The sequence below is a fragment of the Panthera onca genome, chromosome B2 (assembly GCF_046562875.1).
Source record: "Panthera onca isolate mPanOnc1 chromosome B2, mPanOnc1 haplotype 2, whole genome shotgun sequence".
NCBI classification, from domain to species: domain Eukaryota; kingdom Metazoa; phylum Chordata; class Mammalia; order Carnivora; family Felidae; genus Panthera; species Panthera onca.
The window spans coordinates 57,792,478-57,812,920 of NC_138343.1; the positions used below are offsets into that span (position 1 = coordinate 57,792,478).

At 33.0% G+C, this 20,443-nt stretch overlaps 1 protein-coding gene across 1 annotated transcript in view; it reads right to left on the minus strand.

Annotated features, from left to right (window-relative positions):
- Positions 1-20,443, minus strand: part of LOC132667946 (protein eyes shut homolog) — a 577,410-nt gene that overhangs the window by 507,480 nt on the left and 49,487 nt on the right. Inside the window, exon 2 of the mRNA XM_060617196.3 lies at positions 11,136-11,248. Within this exon, the coding sequence (XP_060473179.3) occupies positions 11,136-11,248 (113 nt within the window). The remainder of the gene's footprint in view (positions 1-11,135; positions 11,249-20,443) is intronic.

The window sequence follows — 20,443 nt, forward strand, 5'->3', positions numbered from 1 at the left end:
CATCTGAGCAATATGGCTAGAGGAGATAAAGCATCTTTTGAATTTATCTTTGCCGTATGGTTTAGTTCTTTTATTTTGCTCATATATCTTAATGAGCCTGTGTTTCTTTCAGTATTATATGTTCTTGATTATTTTGGGGGACAGGTTCTACAAACAGTCAGCTTTTCTAAAAAATTTTTTTGTAATGTTTATTTATGTTTGAGAGAGAAAGACAGACAGAGTGCAAGAGGGGGGAGGGACAGAGAAAGAAGGAGGCACAGAATCCAAAGTAGGCTCCAGGGTCTGAGCTGTCAGCACAGAGCCCCATGTGGGGCTTGAACTCATGAACCACAAGATCATGACCTGAGCTGAAGTCGGACACTTAACTGATTAAGCCACCCAAGCGCCCCAACAGTCAGCTTTTCTAAACTTTAGAAGCTTTAATCATGTTAGATCCTTCAAGTCCTCCTCCCCCAGTAAAAGACAATAAATGCACTTCCAAACATCATATGCCAGAAATCAGACACTTTCCTTTAGCTCACAATTCATGGATGAGGACAGTCCTACCACAGTGCTACCACAGTGGACTTGCATCCACAGTCCTACCTAGATGCAAGACAGGGGTGGAAGGGATTGAGCAAGTTTGTTCTTGCCTGTGCAACTGTTTCTATAGGGCAATTATATATTATGAAGGGGGTGCATAAACTGTTTTGTTTGCAAAGCTAGTGGAGAATTTAACTTTTATTCTGAAAGCAATGGCAAGCATTTGGAAGGTGGCCATCCATTAATACCAAAAGCAGAGATTGCAAATAAAATATGTCTGAAGCATAGTGCAATATATAGAAGCCCTGGCACTGTGGTCTCACCTTATCAGTCTCACCACAGTTCTGAACATATGAGATAGTTTTTGTGAACCATGATTAATCATGAACACTACCATGAATTCTATTATTCCTAAATGAACAACATTTCTACTTTTCATAATAACCAAACATGTTATATATTACCATAACCTCAAATAGTAGTATTTGGAAAAGATTCATATCAAATTCTAACAGATACGTTTATATCTCTGTAAGTAAAACCCAACTACATACATTTCACTGAAAAACTAAAAATAGTTTCTTTTTCCTGAATGTTTCATTTCCCAAGTATTAAAATAGACTTTAAAATATAAATATTGATATCTTTCAATTGTCAAGGAAAGTATGCAATGCACAAAGATTTGAATGAGACAGGAATAGAATGTCAGAAATTTCTGCAGTGCAGAAAAATGAAAATACATGTTAGTTAAAAAACTTATGCCAAATAAAAAAAGTTAAATTGCAATAGAAATAAACCCAATTTATAGTGTAATAAAATCTATGAATTTCATATTTGTGCTTTTCTCAAGTGTCTCTGTGTTTATTTTTTATTTATTTTAGTGTGTTATTTTGTTCATTTTGAACTGGCAATTCAAGTAGATACTTCTTTAAAAACATGAAGGTGGTACATTTGAACTTCTCATGGAAAACATTCTTCTTCTTAGATGACTATTCTCCCAGTTGATAGGGAATGTGGTCAAACAAAAATATGTAAAGATGGCTAATTATACTAGCTACCAAAATGGAAGCATATCCTGTGTCATTGTGCTAAATGCAATGTTTATACACAATTTCATTCAGTCCTCATACTAACTCTATGATGCATTATTATCGCCCTTATTTTACAGGTAAGGAAATAGAAGTGCATAGAGGTTAAGTTACTTCACCAAGGTTATATTGATAATAAGTAGCAGAGCTGAACTTTCAAACTTGGTATTTCTGATTAACTCCTCTACCATTAAAATACACCAGCCTAAGTCAAACCCACTTCCACAAAACCAGCAGATAAATTCTCCAGTTCCTGTCTGTTGTAATAGAGCAGAAACAATCTTTTTATAGATTAAGCATATTAAACATATTTTGTGATGAACTCTGTGTAATAAGAAAAAAATATTTTAAATTACTTTTAGGGAAAGAATTGCTTTTAGTTTATGAAAAACTAGAGTAGAGCATTTAATTATGAAAGACAGGCCCCAGGGCATGGTCCAGAAGTTAAAAAAAAAAAAAAAAAGCAATATTATGAGAGTTAATTGCTCTTTTTAGTATGATAGAAAAAAAAATACATAGAGAGTGAGGGGTTAGGGATTCCAAAAATAATGAGATAAGGACAGATTCTAGGGAGGACACATAAATTCTGTTAACGTTGAGACTGAGGCCAAATGCAGATCTTTAAGAAACACCTGAGGTGGGAATGGTCAAGGGATTTCTAAGACCAAGGATGACTAATAGTCAATATTTCGTATTCTTGTATTGTTATGCTATTCTCTGATGTATCTGACTCCTTTTTTCGGAGCCCTGACTCTCAAATTCTATGTTACTATTTCTTTGGGAAAATATAGGAAAAAGGACTATGTAAATCTATCATTTGAGAAAGAACAAATGATAAACAACAACAATTACAATGGCAATAGCTAACCAGTAATAATAAAGTGTGTACCAGGCATTTGACCTCATTGAGAGAGGTTTTTAAAAGTATATATGAAATCATGAATCTCTTACAGCAACACTCTATGGCCAGTATTATTGTCACTATAACCGTTTATAAATGAAGGAAGCATTAAGTCACAGAGATGATAAGTGGTACAATACATGGTTCCAGAGGTACCAGGTATCTCCTCTTTTTAGTTGATAGCTCGGAGCTTTAGAATCCGAGTGCAAGTAACATCAAAGTGTCACTTCACTTGAAAAATGGAAGTAGAAAGAATTTAACAAAAGCTATGCATTTAAACACAAGTTCCCTTGTGATCATGGGAAGGACAGAACTGACACATATGTAAGACTCAAGTTGTTTTTAGATACATCAGGAAATTAGAATTCCACAAAATTAGTTCATTCAGTTGCTAATACTTGAGGAGTGGCCAAATAATACATGTATGTCCACAAACATGAAATGAATAGCCTTACAGGTTTGTAAAGCCTAGATTGTTAAAGACTTCAATTATGCACTTATTAGCTCTATTCTATTGTATCTTCAGACACAATTACTTGGAGAATTTGTGTGTCTATTCTTTCTGATCATATTTACTAATAAACAAACTCTACCCATACAGATCAGGGATGTCTTAGTATACCCAAATCATAAGAATCCTGATATATGTAATTAGGTCCACTATGGAATTCTAGAGAAGAAAATTTTTTTTTAATTTTTTTAATGTTTGTTTATTTTTTGAGAGAGAGACAGACAGACACAGAATCCGAAGGAGGCTCCAGGCTCTGAGCTGTCAGCACAGAGCCTGACGTGGGGCTCGAACTCACGAGCTGCGAGATCATGACCTGAGCCGAAGTCGGATGCTTAACCAACTGAACCGCCCAGGCACCCCAAGAAGAAAATATTTTTAAATATTGTGAAGTAGATTTAAGATATCAAAAACATCAAAAAATACAGGATGATAAAAAGTTTGGTTATATTTAGATACAATAACTATGCATTTTATAAATTTTATTTATTATTAAGACTGTTATGATTACCTAGTTTGGATTTGAAGAGTACGGAAAAAAAAAGATCTATTTTCAGCTGTGTGTGTGTGTATGTGTGTGTGTGTGTGTGTGTATAGTCCTAAACTTTCAAGACAAATACAAGTTAAAAGCAAAAACAAACTAAAGTCTTTGATATACAGGGAGCAAATGAAGCGGTCTGAGAAGACATACACATTTTTCAATTATACAAGTATATCATCTCTGTATTTTCCTTCAGGTAGAACTTTAGAATTTGATTAAAGTACAGCTAAAACATTTTCCATAGCATGATTTCATAAAGTAAAGTTTCCCCTATAGCCTTAATTTCAAATATTACAAGTTTAAAATACTTGACATGGTTGATCCCATCATCTTTTAAAATTTTAATATATCTTCAATGTAAATTTACATATTTAAAGTAAAGTTTAATAAATCATGTTGGGAAAACTAGATCTCCACATACAAAAGAATGAAATTGAAATCGGATCCTTATTCTATAAATAAGAATCAATTTAAAATGGATTAAGAACTTAAATGGAGGACCTGAAACTATGAAACTCCTAGAAGAAAAGATTTTCCTAGGGAAAACTCTCTGACACGGGGCTTGGCAATGATTTTTGGGGGATGACACCAAAACCTAAGGAACAAAAACAAGAAATACACAAAAGGGACTACATTAATTTTTTCTTTTTGCACAGCAAAGGAAACCATCAACAGGATTGAATGAAAGGGCAATCTATGGACTCACAGAAAATATCTGTAAACCTGTAAACTGTATATCTGAAAAGGGGTTAATATCCAAAAAATATAAGAAACTCCTTCAACTCAATAGCAAAAAGACAAACAGTCCAATTTAAAAATGGGTAAAGGAATAGACTTTTTCCAAAGAAGACATACAAATGGCCAACAGGTATATGAAAAGAAGCTCAACACCAGTAATCATCAGAAAAATGCTAATTTCAACCACAATGAGATATCACTTCATATATGTTAGGATGGCTATTTCAGGAAGGAAGGAAGGAAGGAAGGAAGGAAGGAAGGAAGGAAGGGAGGTTGGTTGGTTGGTTAAGATAACAAATGTTGCCAAGAATGTGAAGGAAAGGGAGCCCTATATACGTAAATTGGTACAGCCACCAACAGGACACAGTATGGAGTTTACTCAAAAAACTAAAAATACAATTACCATATGATTCAGCAATCATTCTTTTGGGTATATATATAAAGGAAATGAGATCAGTAACTTAAAGAGATACTGTGTTTCCACATTCATTGAAGCAATATTCACAACAGCCAAGATATGGAAACAATCGAGGTGTCCATCAATGAATGGATAAAGAAACTGTGGTATATACGAATAATAGAATATTATTCAGCCTTAAACAGGAAGGAGATCCTGCCATTTGTGACAGCATGAATGAACCTAGAAGACATAATGCTAAGTGAAATAAGCTACATGCAGAAACAAAAAAATTTGCATGATCTCACCTTTATGTAAAATCTAAAAAAGTCAAATACATAGAAGCAGAGAGTAGAATCATGGCTACCAGGTTTGGGTAGATAAAGGGTAATGGGGAAATGCTGGTTAAAGAGTACAAAATTGAAGTTATGTAGTATTAGAGTTATGTAGTTTATGTAGTTTAGAGATCTGACATACAACATGATGATCATAGTACTACTGTATTAAATACTGGAAATTTGCTATGAGAGTGTATTTCAGGTGGTCTCACCATTAGAACAAATGCTAACTATGTGAGGAGATGGATATGTTAATTGGTTTGACTGTAGTAGTTATTTCACTATGTATATGTATATTAAGTCACCAAATTATACATTTTAGATACATAACATTTTTACAAGATATTTAAAAATAATAAAACAGATTAAAAAATTATGTTTACTTATTTTTGAGACAGAGAGAAACACAGCATGAGTGGGGAGGGGCAGAGAGAAGAGGGGACAAAGAATCTGAAGCAGGCTCCAGGCTCTGAGCTGTCAGCACAGAGTTCTGCACAGGGCTTGAACCCACAAACCATGACCTGAGCTGAAGTCAGATGCTTAACCAACTGAGCCACCCAGGCACCCCAATAAAATAGATTTTAAGGATACAAATTAAATAGTAAGATCTTAAAAAATGTTATAAAGTTGACAGCTCTTTCCTAGAAGGTTTGAAATGGACAATGACACATATAATGAAAGTCATAAGGAATGAACTCATTCAAGAAGATAACAGAAATGAAAAGTGGAACCAAATAAGGAGAGAAGTGAAGCAATAATATACAGTTAAAAAGAAATAATTTAAACAATATGAATCCATCACACTGTCAGCCCAGTTTTGTTACACTCTATGTCTTAAAAATGAAGAATGTAGAAATATTTATTATTTATTTAATACTGTTGTTGTTGTTGTTGTTGTTGTTGTTGTTGTTGTAGGTTACTGTATGGTCTATTACTGGACAGCCTGGTAAAAACTAACATTTTCTTAAGACAGCTCCCCTATGCTACTGTTCTCATCATGGGAATCAGCAACTCATGGCACAAATTAGCTTTTTGAAAAACATTACACTAAGCTGGCACTCACTAAAGGTAGTCATGTCAAGGTATATTCAAAACAGAGTCCTACACCTGTGATAAATTCAGCTTCATGCAGAAAGCCCTCCCTGCTTCAGTCTCAAATGTACAAATGTAAAATAAATATCAAACTACAATTTCAGCTCTTGTCCATAATCTGGTCTTCACATGTAAATGACAATCATGTCTCCAGGAGACCAAGAGTATATCAATCTCACAACACATTGTCATAAGACAAGTATCTGAATGGCTAAAGAACTAGAGAACATTGTAATTTACTTCATTCTTCTTGTTCCATTTTAGATTTAATTTGCCTATATTATTTCAGTGAATAAAATTATGAACTTTGGATTCCCATTACTGAGTAATCAAATTTTGTTTTTGTACTTTATTTTGGAGGTCATATTATCCACTTGAAAATGATATAAGATACTTATTTTGTAAAAAAAAAAATAATAGTACTGATGTATTGCTACAATGTTAAAACTCTATACCTTAGTCTTTTATTAATAAAACATTTAAATCAAATATCTGCTTAAAGTAGGATTCTAGAATGCTTCCACAAATTTATAAAGGCATGATATATACTTTATAACCTACTCTTTTTTGAAAGTTAATAATGTTTGATTTAATGACACTGATGTTCTGCTGAGATGATTTGTGAATAAAGAATTAAAAGTGGAAAATAATCTGATGCTTTGTTCTTTGTTCGTGAATCATTTCCTTCTGTTTAAATACTTCTCATTACACAACACATTCCTTCAAAAATAGTGATTATTTAAGAAAGAAAGGGTTCACATAATCTAGAGTATTTAATATTATATGGAGAAATTTGAAAATGTGTAATAAGGGATCAGTTTGTATATAACACAGCTTCAAAAGTGCACACAAATGGTATATTGCTACAGCTATCCTTTTTTTCCTCACTAAATGGTATGCTTTCAGGTCTATCCACACAGATATTGTAAATGTATTTCATTGTTTTCAACTGACTTGTAAGTAATTCCATCATATTTATCATCCCTTTAAACATCCATTTCCTTACTTTCCAATGTTTTACTATTTTTAATAAGGCTATTTTAAGTGTCATTAGGTCATATATCTGTGCTTCTCTAGGGCAAAAACCTAGGGGTGGAAAGTTGATTTAGCTGTTCTTGATGTCATACTATATGATATCTATCCATGGAGCCTGAATGATCAGTCTTTCATACCCTGGGCACAAGACACCTCATGCCTCTACTTATTAAGAACACTAGTGAAGTAAATGTAGGTGTCTATTAAAATATGTAGGAAATAATATATTATATATATTATTAAGTAATATTATATATTAGTCACAGACAGGACTTTTTGATATTTTATATTGATATGTGTTGACATTTGGGATAGTTGAATAACTCAAGAAACAACATTTTCCAGTGACAGTAAAAAATTGTGCATGGGTAAAAGATCCATTCCAAATGTGAAAAAGAACAATGGATTTTAATGTAACAGAGTATAAGAGGTTCATTGATCATCAGGTTTCACATTCTACATTGCAACTAACCTTTAAGAATCTTTTACTTACCAAGTTTTGGTACGAAGAAGAATATTCCCAATTGTCTAAAAAGGTTATTAAAACACTGCTATCATTTCTAAATACATATGTATGAGGCCAGAACTTTCTTCAACTATTTCAGCAGAATAATTATTGTACAGATTGAACACAGAAACACATCTAAGTTTCCACTTGTCTTCATTAAGTCAGACAATAAAGACATCTGCAAAAAATGTGAAACACTGCCACTCTTCTCATCATTTTTATGTTTTAATAAGTACACTTACTTTTCAAAAAATATGCTATTCTATGTTATTTATACTAACATGTAATGAACTTATTTATTTTATGAATTAAAAATAAATATATTTAAACTTCCTTAGTTTTAATTTCTAATATAGTAAATACCAATAAATATATTCCACATTAAAAAAGGCTCTTTGATGGGCACCTGGGTGACTCAGTTGGTTAAGCATCTGACTTTAGTTCAGATAGTGATTTCGCGGTTCGTGGTTCGAGCCCCACATCAGGCTCTGTGCTGACAGCTCAGAGCCTGGAGCCTGCTTTGGATTCTGTGTCTTGCTCTCTCTCTCCCCTTCCCCCACTCATGATCTGTCTCTCTCTGCCCCTCCCCCACTCATGCTCCCTCTCTCTCTCTCTCTCTAAAACAAAATAAATATTAAAAAAAAAAAAAAGGCCCTTTGTGGCCAACAAAAACAGCACTCTTTTAAGGGTGCAAAGACCAAAAAGTTTGAGAATCACTCTGTAGCGTGAATCTAAAAATAATAATAATAATAATTCATAATAAAAATTTGTGTGAAGAAATCATAATTGAATCTCGGATATTTTATACAGTAAATTTTTGAGCATCTACCATTCCAGGCCATGAAGAAATAGCAGTGGAAAAGTTCTACAGAGTCCATGCCCACAAGGAGCACACATTATGGTGACAAGAGTCATAAAAGGAACCTATGAACAAATAAATATATTCAAATAGTGTCATTCCTCATAAGAATAAAAAATAATATGGAAATAAACAGTGAGTAGGAGACATGATGGAAGGGAGGCCATTTCATTTTGGATCGTCTAGAAAGTCCTCTTAGATGAGGTCATAGTAAAGTTGAGGGCTAAATGTTGAGAAGAAGCCAGACTTGTGAATGAGGAAGGTGGGGAGAGAGAGAGGTGGGTTCTGGAAGACGGATTAGAAGATGCAATTTCCTGGGCATGGTAGCAAATTTGGCAATGAAGCTCAATGTCTCTGAGCTTTTAACAAAGAAGAGAATCCAATTTTATCTTTGTTACAACATTATAAGGCAAGGGTTATTTTTTTGATTTCACGGGTAAGACTGAGGAGGAATAGGGAACAGTTAACCTTACTTGGTGTCATACAGCCAATTACTTGCAGAATTAGGTTTTGAAAACTTCATTCTAGACCAATTTCATCTTAGGAAATGTCTGTCTTAGGAAAGGTGATCATAGCGGTGCCTGGGTGGCTCAGTTGGTTAAGTGTCCAACTTCGGCTCAGGTCATGATCTCGCAGTTCCTGAGTTCAAGCCCTGCATCGGGCTCTGTGCTGACAGCTCAGAGCCTGGAGCCTGCTTCAGATTCTGTGTCTCCCTCTCTCTCTGCCCCTCCCCTGCTCATGCTTTGTCTCTCTCTGTCTCTCAGAAATAAATAAATGTTAAAAGGAAAAAAAGAGAAAGGTGATCTTAAATGAAATCAAGTACTAGTAGGGGTTGGTGAGAGAAGCAGAGTGACTGTTCAGAGAAATTTAATAGTCTCTGTTTGCCCTAACCCTAATTATAGCCAAAATGCCTCTCATATGTCTATAGCTGTGTTGGATGTTATAGGGAGGGATAATACCATTTGCAGCATTAAATTATAGATAGTATTTAAAGAACCAATATTGCAGAATGAAGGTCAAATTAATGGCATTGAAGGGCAATAAAACAGGACTTAAATAGAAGAGAGATTGAGAAAAGTTTTAGGGCTTGCAGATAGCTGAGATTACATAGTGATTTTCTGTTGTTGTTTTTTATACTCATTCTTACAAAGAGAAGTTAAGCATGTCCTACTTTTATAAAGTTAAAAATAGAAAATTTTATCAATTGCTACATTAGCAGATGATTATATAAATTATCAAAGGAGTATATCATTTTCAATGGATTTGCTTCCTAGTAAAATCATTATTCATTTAACTATGAGTTGCAAATCATAATATTTAACAGAGAAGCTAGAGAGCAAAGAATCTGAGAGGTTACTAATTGTTAGGAAATACTGCTCACTGCAAATCAATAACAAATTGAGACAAACTTTAAAAAATTAGAAATAAATGGTAAAATATATAAGGATTTATGAGTATTTTATTTATATTAAAATTGCTGGAACCCATCTATTGTGTATAATGTAAGATATTAAGTTTTAATTTGAGTAAAAACAAAACAAATAAAATAATCACTATGTCTACCACTATATGATAGATGCCACAAATTTATTTTAAACGTATAGCCTACAGGTGAAACACTGGGGAATGAATTAGTCTTTTACTTTCTAAAGTACTTCTTCAATTTTTGAACATACACTACCCCCCAGCCAAACTGTGAAGGACACCAATTTGCTGATATTCAAATATGTAAAGTTCTCATAGCCTTCTGTTTTTTCCCCAAAGCACACTTTATATGTATATATTCATTTGCATATTTCATCAATATCTCCTCTAGTACACCCTAAACTCCTTAAGGACAGTCATTGTGTGACTCTATTCATCTTGGACCACAGTCCACAGAAGAATTTCAATAATTCAGTTTTTTTGTGGAGTCAATGTGTTTCTGCTATTGTCAAGCAGGCTGTTCTGTGATGAAACATCCTGCCTCATCACGCTATCCTACCTAACCTGGGTGCACCTTTTCCAATGCACCACAAGGCTCCATAAATGATCCTTTTTTCGTCACCATCAGGGAAAAAAAAAATTTAACCAATTTGTACCAATGGCACGAATGCCTAATATTGTGTCAAATGTACCATCTCGTTACTTCAACTCCACCCCACCGCCCTCCACATATACAGATAGTTCTATAGCTAGAAGAAGGTTATTTGAAAGGAATGCCACAAATAATGGGAATTCAAGCACAATGACAACTTTTTGAGAATGACATTTTAAAAGAAACATTTAAGCAACCTGAACAATACACCACATGCATGACAGCATGCTTATATTTCAAACACTCCAACAGATGACATTTTCTAATCAAGACTAACTTATCATTTGTTGGTTGACACGATGTATCTTATGTAGCAGAAAGCTGAAACCCATTATAAATAAATGGTCCAATTTAATTGGGATATAGCTTAAACATTCTATAGTCTGTAAAAAAATATAGTATGTCACTATAAAGAAAACATCAAAATGAAGGAAATGTAATCTAATCCTGATTAGATGATTTCAAATAGAAATGTTACCTTTTGGTGTGGTTATTCAAACAAGTATTTGAAAAATCATTAATGGATTTTACCTGCAATTTTCAACGTGAATTTTTTTCACTGCCTTGGATGGGATGAAAGATTCCCAGTTATTGATTTCCATAACTTCTATGCAGCCAGTAAAATTCTCCAATGGCCCAGAAATCTGAGATGGAGGAAGAGAAGGAGGGAGGGGGAGAGAGAGAGAATATTTATATTATTTCTACAATATATTATTCTTGATGTAAACTGGTCAGAATGTGCATTCAGATTGGGTGGCTGATTTATTCAACATATTGGTAGAAAGTAATTTAACTCTATTCATAAATACCATTCCAGAATTTAGCATAAAAGAATACTACCTGAGTACTACCTGAGTCAAAAGTCACTTGGAATCTGTAGATATCACTCTATGAATCACATATATGAATAAAGAAAAATTTTCATTATTATAGTGAATTACAGCTGGAACATAGGAGAAAAGCTAGTATGTTCATCCTTCCCATCAGTGGATTACACTTTTGCATCTTTTGCCTATGTTCCTTCTTACTTTTTCTTTCAGACATTAGTTATCTTGCCCCACTCACAGCTATTAACACATCAAGAAAAGGTTCTCTTTCTGTTATCAAAGGAAACACAGTAAAGTGAATATTTGTGACACCCCACAGTCCTGATGCATTCTGTACAACTTTGTGTTCAGTTGTGTGGCCTATCCTCCTTAGGAATAACTTGGGCAAAAAAAGATTGCCAACAGGACCAAATCAAAAAAAAAAAGAAAAAGGGCATTGGAAAGCATTTGTTTTAACGAACACATATAACCTCTTAAACAGATATATGACTTTTCATTTCATTCACCATGAACATACAATACTATTCCATTAATTATATATCTATATGAATTTACATTTATGTGAAAAAGAGAAGTTAATAAAAACTAAAAGGGGCACAGGTCAGATTTCAACAGATATGAGCATTTATTTCAGGTTCTGTATACTCTTATGCTCTTGATATTGTTAAAATTTTTAAGCTAAGATGGAACAAATTATGAGCAGGATAATTACTGAACTCATACACTTAAAACTGTCTACCTTGACTTTCGAATTAAAAAATGCACTATTTGCATTTTCAAGACTTAGTTTCTCATTAAATGTAATATTACAAAGGATGGAAGGGAGACTTTGTATTGTTTAGAAATTGTAGGGTGAATTTATTTCATCTTTTAACTTAGAGCCTTAGTTTAAAAACCTTTAAATATTTTCTTCCTCTTTCTGATGTTGGTTCAAACGTACTACAAATCCTCTCAACAAGTAACACTCTGTCAAGTGTCAAAAATGACTGGACTAGAAAACAAAACAATATTTCACACAGTAAGTTTACAATGAAGTCAGTTCATTGTAAGTAAAACAGAAATGTTTGGCTCTTACATGTTGCAGAAGGGAAAATATTCATTTGTAATTGTTAGCTTAAAGTTTTTATGGGTTTTATTAATCTTTTTGTTTTTTTAAGTTTAATTTATATTTTCATCACGGTTAGACATGGACCTGGTTTTTATTTAAGATAATGTGTACATATGCCTCCCCTGAAACATTAGAAGCTTGTGAGTTAATATACAGTTTAAAATTAAAAATTAAAAAAAATTAAATGGTCTTGGAAAAATGCTATTGATAGAAATGGTTATGAATGTTTTCCTTAGTTTAACACAGTTCAAAAATAGCATAATGTATGTGCATATTTAAATAGATATTTTCCTCTGTTCATGAAGATCCTTATTATTTATGAGGATGAAAAATATGAAGAAAGTTATAGCTTTTTAAATGAATATGAAGCAATGAGAAATGCTCTAAAAGAAAATGATTCTATGATTACTCGGTGAGATGCATGATAGAATTCTATAATTCAAATCACATTCACATATTATGGATTAAAAGATAAATATTAATTTATTCACCCTGGACTTTGTTAGCAAGAAAAAAAATTCACAGCCTTTAAATCTGAATGAATTCAAAATTATTTGATTTCTTCTGTATTAACAGATTCAAAATTTCCAGTTCTTCCACACATTAACCTCTGGCACTCTTGTTCAGGATGAGTTAACTGGTTTCCAAACTCTCATGTAAATCTTTTTCACTTTGAATATGGAAATTTCATTTAGCAAAAAATAAGTCAAACTTGTACCCAGAAACACCAAATCTAAATAGTAAACTGTAATCACATGGTTTTTAGACAGTTTCTAATGTTGGGAACTTTACCCCCTTGAATTTGACTAACTTATAATAATTTGGTTAGTTAGGTTTCTGGGACAGGATTTTTAAAAAGTAAAAGGGAAACACAAGATATATAATTGATACAAGTTACAATGTAACCATGTATAATAGATTCATTAAGGACAAGAAATCATGAAAAATCACCTGTATATGAGATTACAGGAATGCTGTTCTTGCATGTTATCCCCCTTTCCATGAGAAAACATCTGTACTCACATATACTCCTGGGATTTCTCAAATCTGGTTTTTATTTTTGTTCAAGACAAATAAAAAAATAATGACCCCTAGTTACTTCTAAACAATGTTAAATGGCCACCACACAATATCATTAATATGATTCACAGTACTGAACAGTAATAATAACTGAGCTCTCATTTTTTTTTAAATGTTTATTTTATTTGAGAGAAAGCGAGAGAGTGAGCATGAGCTGGGGATGGGCAAAGGGAGAGGGAAACAGAGAATCTGAAGCAGCCTCTGCTGAAGGCAGAGAGCCTGATGTGGGGCTTGAACTCACAAATTGTGAGATTGTAACCTGAGCTGAAGTCAGAAGCTTAAATAACTGAGCCACCCAGGTGCCCCGGCAGAATTCTCATTTTTTATTTCAAATTTGACTCAAAGTTATAAACATCTTCAACATATTCTCATTTTTTCTACCTCTATATGAACAGAAGAATATTTAATTTTATCTCTGGCATTTGATGGCCTTTACTCTCGTTTCTTTTTTTTTATTAATTTTTTAATGTTTATTTATTTTTGAGAGAGAGAGTGGGGGAGGGGCAGAAGGTGAGGGAGACACAGAATCTGAAGCAGGCTCCAGGTTCTGAGCTGTCAGCACAGAGCCTGATGTGGGGCTCAAACTCGTGAACTGAGAGATCATGACCTGAGCTGAAGACAGACACTTAATCAAATGAGCAACCCAGGTACCCCTTACTCTCATTTCTTTAAAGAGAGTTGAAGCCAATGAACTATCAATACTGTACAAATAAGTTTCTACATTAATATTCAATAGTAGTTACATAAGGTGAGACAGCCTTCCTGGCTATCATTTAGATTGCATATACGATATTCCAAATTTATAAACAATTTAAAATTAAAAAATGTACCATCTGAGTTTGTTTTTGAAATTTACATGCCTAAATATTTAACATCCTGTGAAAAAAGTTATTAAAGTGAGAGAAACGTTTAATTCCTTTTTGTCCTGATATAGTAGAAACACAATTACTTGAGGAGTATATGGATTCTTGGTTAACCTGCTATTAAGTGGTAATTTTAAGAGCTAGTTTCTCATTCTTCTTCATCAGTAGTTTATGAGTTTTCTATTTACTATGTTATTTATGTTTTTAAATGGATTTCTAATGTACCTCCTGTACCCATTTTGGCTGAATTCAAGAGATTTTTTAGATTAATGGATTTTGAAAACCAGTAAGTTTGGTTTGTAATCAATTAAATAATCAATTGGTAATAGAGAAACAGCTCCAATAGTTTCCTTTTTACTGTAGATTGTTTTATCAGTTACTTAAAATTTGTTTTTAAAGGTCTCATCTTAGGCACACTGTAGTAATTTCATACATCTGTGAGAAATATGAAAAAAAAGATTATTTTTAAGCTAGCAATAGTAATTATTATTATGTTTTTGAACAAAGCTTCTACTGCTAAACTATTATTAAATCCCATATTAAATTCAAATCTGGTAGGATGGGAAAAGTTTTGAAGAATGTAACTTATAAAGAACATCCCTGTTAAACTGCCACATGATCTATCCCCTCTGCTGCTACTGCTGCTGCTAGGATGTTTTCTGTTTTCCAAATCATGTGTCTCAATCCAGTTCTGGCACTCTTCATTCCCTTTCGCTGTTCCAAGGACCTTTTGGTATCATTTCCCTTAACAACTTCCTTTACCATTTCTTGTAATGTAGGTCTGATGTTTTTTCAGGTTTTCTTTCTTTTCTTTTTTTTAAGAAAATGTCTTTAATTTGTACTATTTTATTACAGTTTACTTAACTATTTTGAGAGCACTTGAAAATATTCCCTTGTCTTCTGGATTGCATTGCTTCTGATGAAAAGTCAGTGAAAATTCTCATTTTATTAGGTCTTATTGAGATTATTGCATTTATAAGTTGACATTTTTCATAAAATCCAGGCAAATTTGGTCAATATTTCTCCAAATATTTTTTTTCTCTCCTTTCTCCCTCCACCTTCTGGAACTCCTAATACACATATTTTAACCCCTTGTTACATCCTACAGGTCACTTAGGTTTTTTCCATCACTTTTCTCTTTCTTTCAGTGTGGTTTCTATTACTATGTACTCAAGTTCAATGATTTTCTTTTGCAGAAATGTAATCTGTTGTTAAGCTAATACAGTTCAGATATTATATTTTTATCTTTGAAATTTCTGTTTCTTTTATTAGTTGAATTTTTGTTTATATTTTTACTTGATTTTTAAATAGATTCCATTTTTCCCTCTTGTAGTACGTTTTATTTGTTTTTAAGTTCATAATAGATGTTTTAAAGTTCTTGTATGCCAATTATAATCTCTATGATTTATTGAGATGTAATCATTTTTATCCTGATTGTGGTGCACAGTTCCCTGATTCTCTCCAGATCTAATATTTTTTTTTATCGGATACTGGACATTGTTACACGAGTCTTTGTTGTGTGTTTTCCTACATAATTTATCCCAATTGCCTAACTGTTCATGATGGTAAGGAGAGTCTACCAACAATTATTCCTTCACGCCAGAAACCCATATGCCTTTTCTTTTTTTATAGTGGTACTTCTACTTGATTTGTATCATAAAAATAATTAGTTCCCACTATCAAACTATTAGTACTATCCCTGATTTCATGCTCAATTCTCACACTCTTATCAATTTATTCCAATATTAGCTTTCAAATTTCTAAGCAACATGCTCATATTTGGGGGTATTAATTATTCAATTTCACAAATTTTTGGAGCCTAACTTTTCTATAATATTATATATGTACCATATGTAATAATTTTTGGTTAAACAATCAGCATTACATTAACCATAATTTTAGTTGCATCACAGCTTTAACTTACATGTTTAATGCTTACATTATTCCTATGTAATAATTATTTGCAGTGGAACAATGCTATGGTTAACGATGGCAACATTTTCTTTCTTCCTTTTATTTATGTACTTTTTTATGCTCGACATCCCTATGACTTATTTATTTTATAACTGAAAGTATGTACTCTTAATCCTCTTCACCTATTTTGTCTATCTTCCCAATCCCATCCCTCTATACTTAAGATACTGTTTGTATTCTTTTGTTTGCTCATTTGTTTTGGTTTTTAGAGTTCACATAAAAGTGAAATCACATGTATTCATCTTTCTCTAACTTATTTTGTTTCACATAGTAACCTCTAGGCCAATCCATGTTGTAGCAAATGACAAGACTACATTCTTTTTTTTGTTTGTTTTTATGGCTAAGTGATATTCAAGTGTGTGTGTGTGTGTGTGTGTGTGTGTATGTCTGTACACACCAGGACACTTGGGTTTGCTTCCATACCTTGACTATTATAATAATGCTGCAATAAACAAAGAGGTGACTGTTTCTTTTCAAATTAGTGACTTGTTTTCTTTGGGTAAACATATGGTATTCCTGTTTTTCATTTTTTTGAGGAACTTCCACAGTATTTTCCACAGTGGTGTACCAATTTACGTTCCCACCAACAGTACACAGAGGTTCCTTTTTCTTCACAATCTTGTCAATATTCATCACTTCTTGTGTTTTTGACAGTAGTCATTCCGACTTGTGCAAGGTAGTATCTTATTGTGGTTTGCAAATGTGGATTTGCAATTCCCTAATGATTAGCGATACTGATCATCTTTTCATATGCCTCTTTTTTTTTTTTTTCTTAAATATTTTGAGAGAGAGAGAGCGAGCATGTGTGAGAGCAGGGGAGGGACAGAGAAAGTGGAAGAGAGAATCCCAAGCAGGCTCCACACTTCTAGTACAGAGTCTGATGCAGGGCTCGATCCCATGAACTTTGAGATCATGACCTGAGTCAAAATCAAGAGTTGGACCCTTAACCAACAGAACCACCCAGACACCACTTTTCACGTATCTCTTGGCCATCTATATGTCTTCTTGCAAAAACGTCTATTCAGTTCCTCTGACCGTTTTCTAATTGGATAGCTGGGGGTTTTGGTGTTGAGTTGTATAAGTTCTGTATATATTTTGAATATTAACTTTTCACTGGATATTATCATTAGTATATATCTTCTCCCTATTAGTATATTGCCTTTTTGGTTTGCTGATGGTTTCCTTCACTGTGCAAAAGTTTTCATTTTTGGTTTTCATGTTACTCAAACTTCACTCCTTTTTTGGTATATTCATTGATAAAATAATCAAATTTGATCAGTATCAGCTTCAAATGGACAGAAGCAACTAAAAGCTCTAAAGCAACATAGGGCTGATATTGTGAAGTCTTATACTTGATAATGGCTAAAAAAGTAGAAAAGGGGTGAGGATATTGTGGTGACTTTGATGAATTACTTGTGGGGCATAAAGGAGAAAGGAGGGAAATAAAGAAGTAGAATACTCGATGCTATGAATATTTGTTAAATTCCTACTATTTATTGGTTTGTCAAAAATCATTTTAAGGCTGGGTACTCTGAAAAATAATCAGTTAAGAAAAAGACGGAAATTGCTAGGAAGTACCTATTTTGAACATATGCAAGTGAATTCAGATGTTAACATTTAATGTTTCAGATGTTTAGCTGTTATTAGGATAAACACAAATTGGATGACAACTGTGTACTATATATAATGCCAACGGATAAATATGAGTCTAAACATCCTAAATGTGGGATTTTAGCAACATAATTACAAAACCACTACATAAAAATAGGAATCTTTCAGTCTACAAATTTCATAATACCTCTACCAATTTTATTGTAATATATTCAGTAAATTATGTATACTCTGTAAAGATTGTGGGATTCATGTGGACACAATCTCTATGTAGAAGGAAAGAGAAAGTTGGTAAATTTCCCAGATAAGAATTAGATTTATATATTGATTCAACAAATATTTATAAAGTATATCCTGTGTAGTGAGCACAGGGTCACCATATATGTTTACACAAATTTTGCACTGTCAAAAACGCCTAGCTGATAGAGTGGAGTACAGCCTGATATTTAAACCACATTTTTTTCCTCCAATCTATCTTCCCAGAAATATCTGCTTTAAAAAAAAAAAAAAAACTGTCTAATTTAAACAAAGTCACCATAGAGTCCAGCAACTGTGAAGCTAGGCACTGTTGAAATATGATGTCAGTTAAAAAAATATGATAAATTTCCGTAAAAAATGGGAAGAGGACAATACAGTTTGATTAGTTTTTTTCTTTTATAATTTTTTTATTAGGGACTAAATTTTTTAGAGCAGTTTTAGGTTCACAAAAAATTAATAAATTTCCCATATACCCTCTGCTTCCCCCCCACACACAGCTTCACCAATTATCAATATCCCCCTGAAGAGTGGTACGCTTGTTACAACTGATGAACCTACATTAACATATCATTATCATCCAAAGTCCATAGCTCACCTTAGGTTTCACTCTTGAGTGCCATACATTATAGGAGTTTGGAAAAATGTATAATGATATATATCCATCACTATAGTATCACACAGAGTATTTTCACTGTCCTAATATTCCTCTATGCTCTGACTATTCATCCCCTCACATGTCCCCCAATCCTTGATGACCACCGATCTTTTTTCTGTCTCCAGAGTTTTGCCTTTCTCAACTATGTCACATAGTTGGAATCATACAGTATGCAGCCTTTCAGACTGGCTTCTTTCACTTAGTAATATGCATTTAAGGTTCTTCTATATCTTTTTAAGCCATCACAGCTCATCTTTAAACTGAATAATATCCCATTGTCCAGAAGTGCCACAGTTTATTTATTCATTTGTCAACCGCAGGACATCTCAGGTGCTTTCAAGTTTTGGCAATTATGAACAAGGGTACTATAAACATCCATATTCATGTTTAGAGTTTGATTTCTGATAATGACATAGTAACATATGCAGGTTTAGAGTTTGATTTCTGATAATGGCATAGTAACTGTTTGTGGAGATCAAACCTCTTATGAAAATAACTAAATAGAATAGAATTTATAGGAAAATCTGTTTGGAAACAATAAAGAACACTGAATATGTGTTTCTAAATTCTACTGGGTTTTAGAGCCAACAGGGTTTTAGAGTTACCTAGAATTTACCTTGTGGACATCTTCATCAGTGGTGTTGATTGCTATTTTTTCACTACAGAAACTGTCAGAGAATGTCCTTGTATAAGGACACTGGAAAAACATGAGCACATTTTCAACTGTTTTTTTTCTAGTTTATTCTTTCTCTCAGCAAGGCCAAACATGCTCTGTTCCAAACACTGTAATATCTACAGTACTTACTCACTTCCTAACCACTCAAAGACATCACTTTAATACAGTTATCTGTATGCCAAGGGATTTACCATGGATTTTCTTTTTTTTCCTACAACAGCTTTATTGAGATATAATTCACATATCATAAAATTTACCCATTTAAAGAGTACAATTCCATGGTTTTAGTATAATCAGAATTACTCAATCATTATCACAGCCAATTTTAGAATAGATATATCACTCAAAAAAGAAACATCTATTCATTAGCAGTCTCTCTCCATTCTTTCTTCAATAGTAGATAACCACTAATCAACTTTGTATCCGCAGATTTGCCTATTATTGACATTTCTTAAAAACAGGAACATAAAATGTGTGGTGTTTTGTGATTGGCTTCTTTCACTTAGTATAATGTTTTAAAAGTTCCTCCCTGTTGTAGTTATGCATCAGTACTTCATCCCTTTCATTGATGAATGATATTCCTTGACATGGATATATATTTTGTTTACCTATCCATAAATTAATGGCCTTTTTGGACTATTTCAGTGTTTTTTATTTTTTTTGGCTATTAAGAATACTTTTGTGTTTTTTTTTGTTTGTTTGTTTGTTTTTAAATTTTTTTTTTTCAACGTTTTATTTTTTTATTTTTGGGACAGAGAGAGACAGAGCATGAACGGGGGAGGGACAG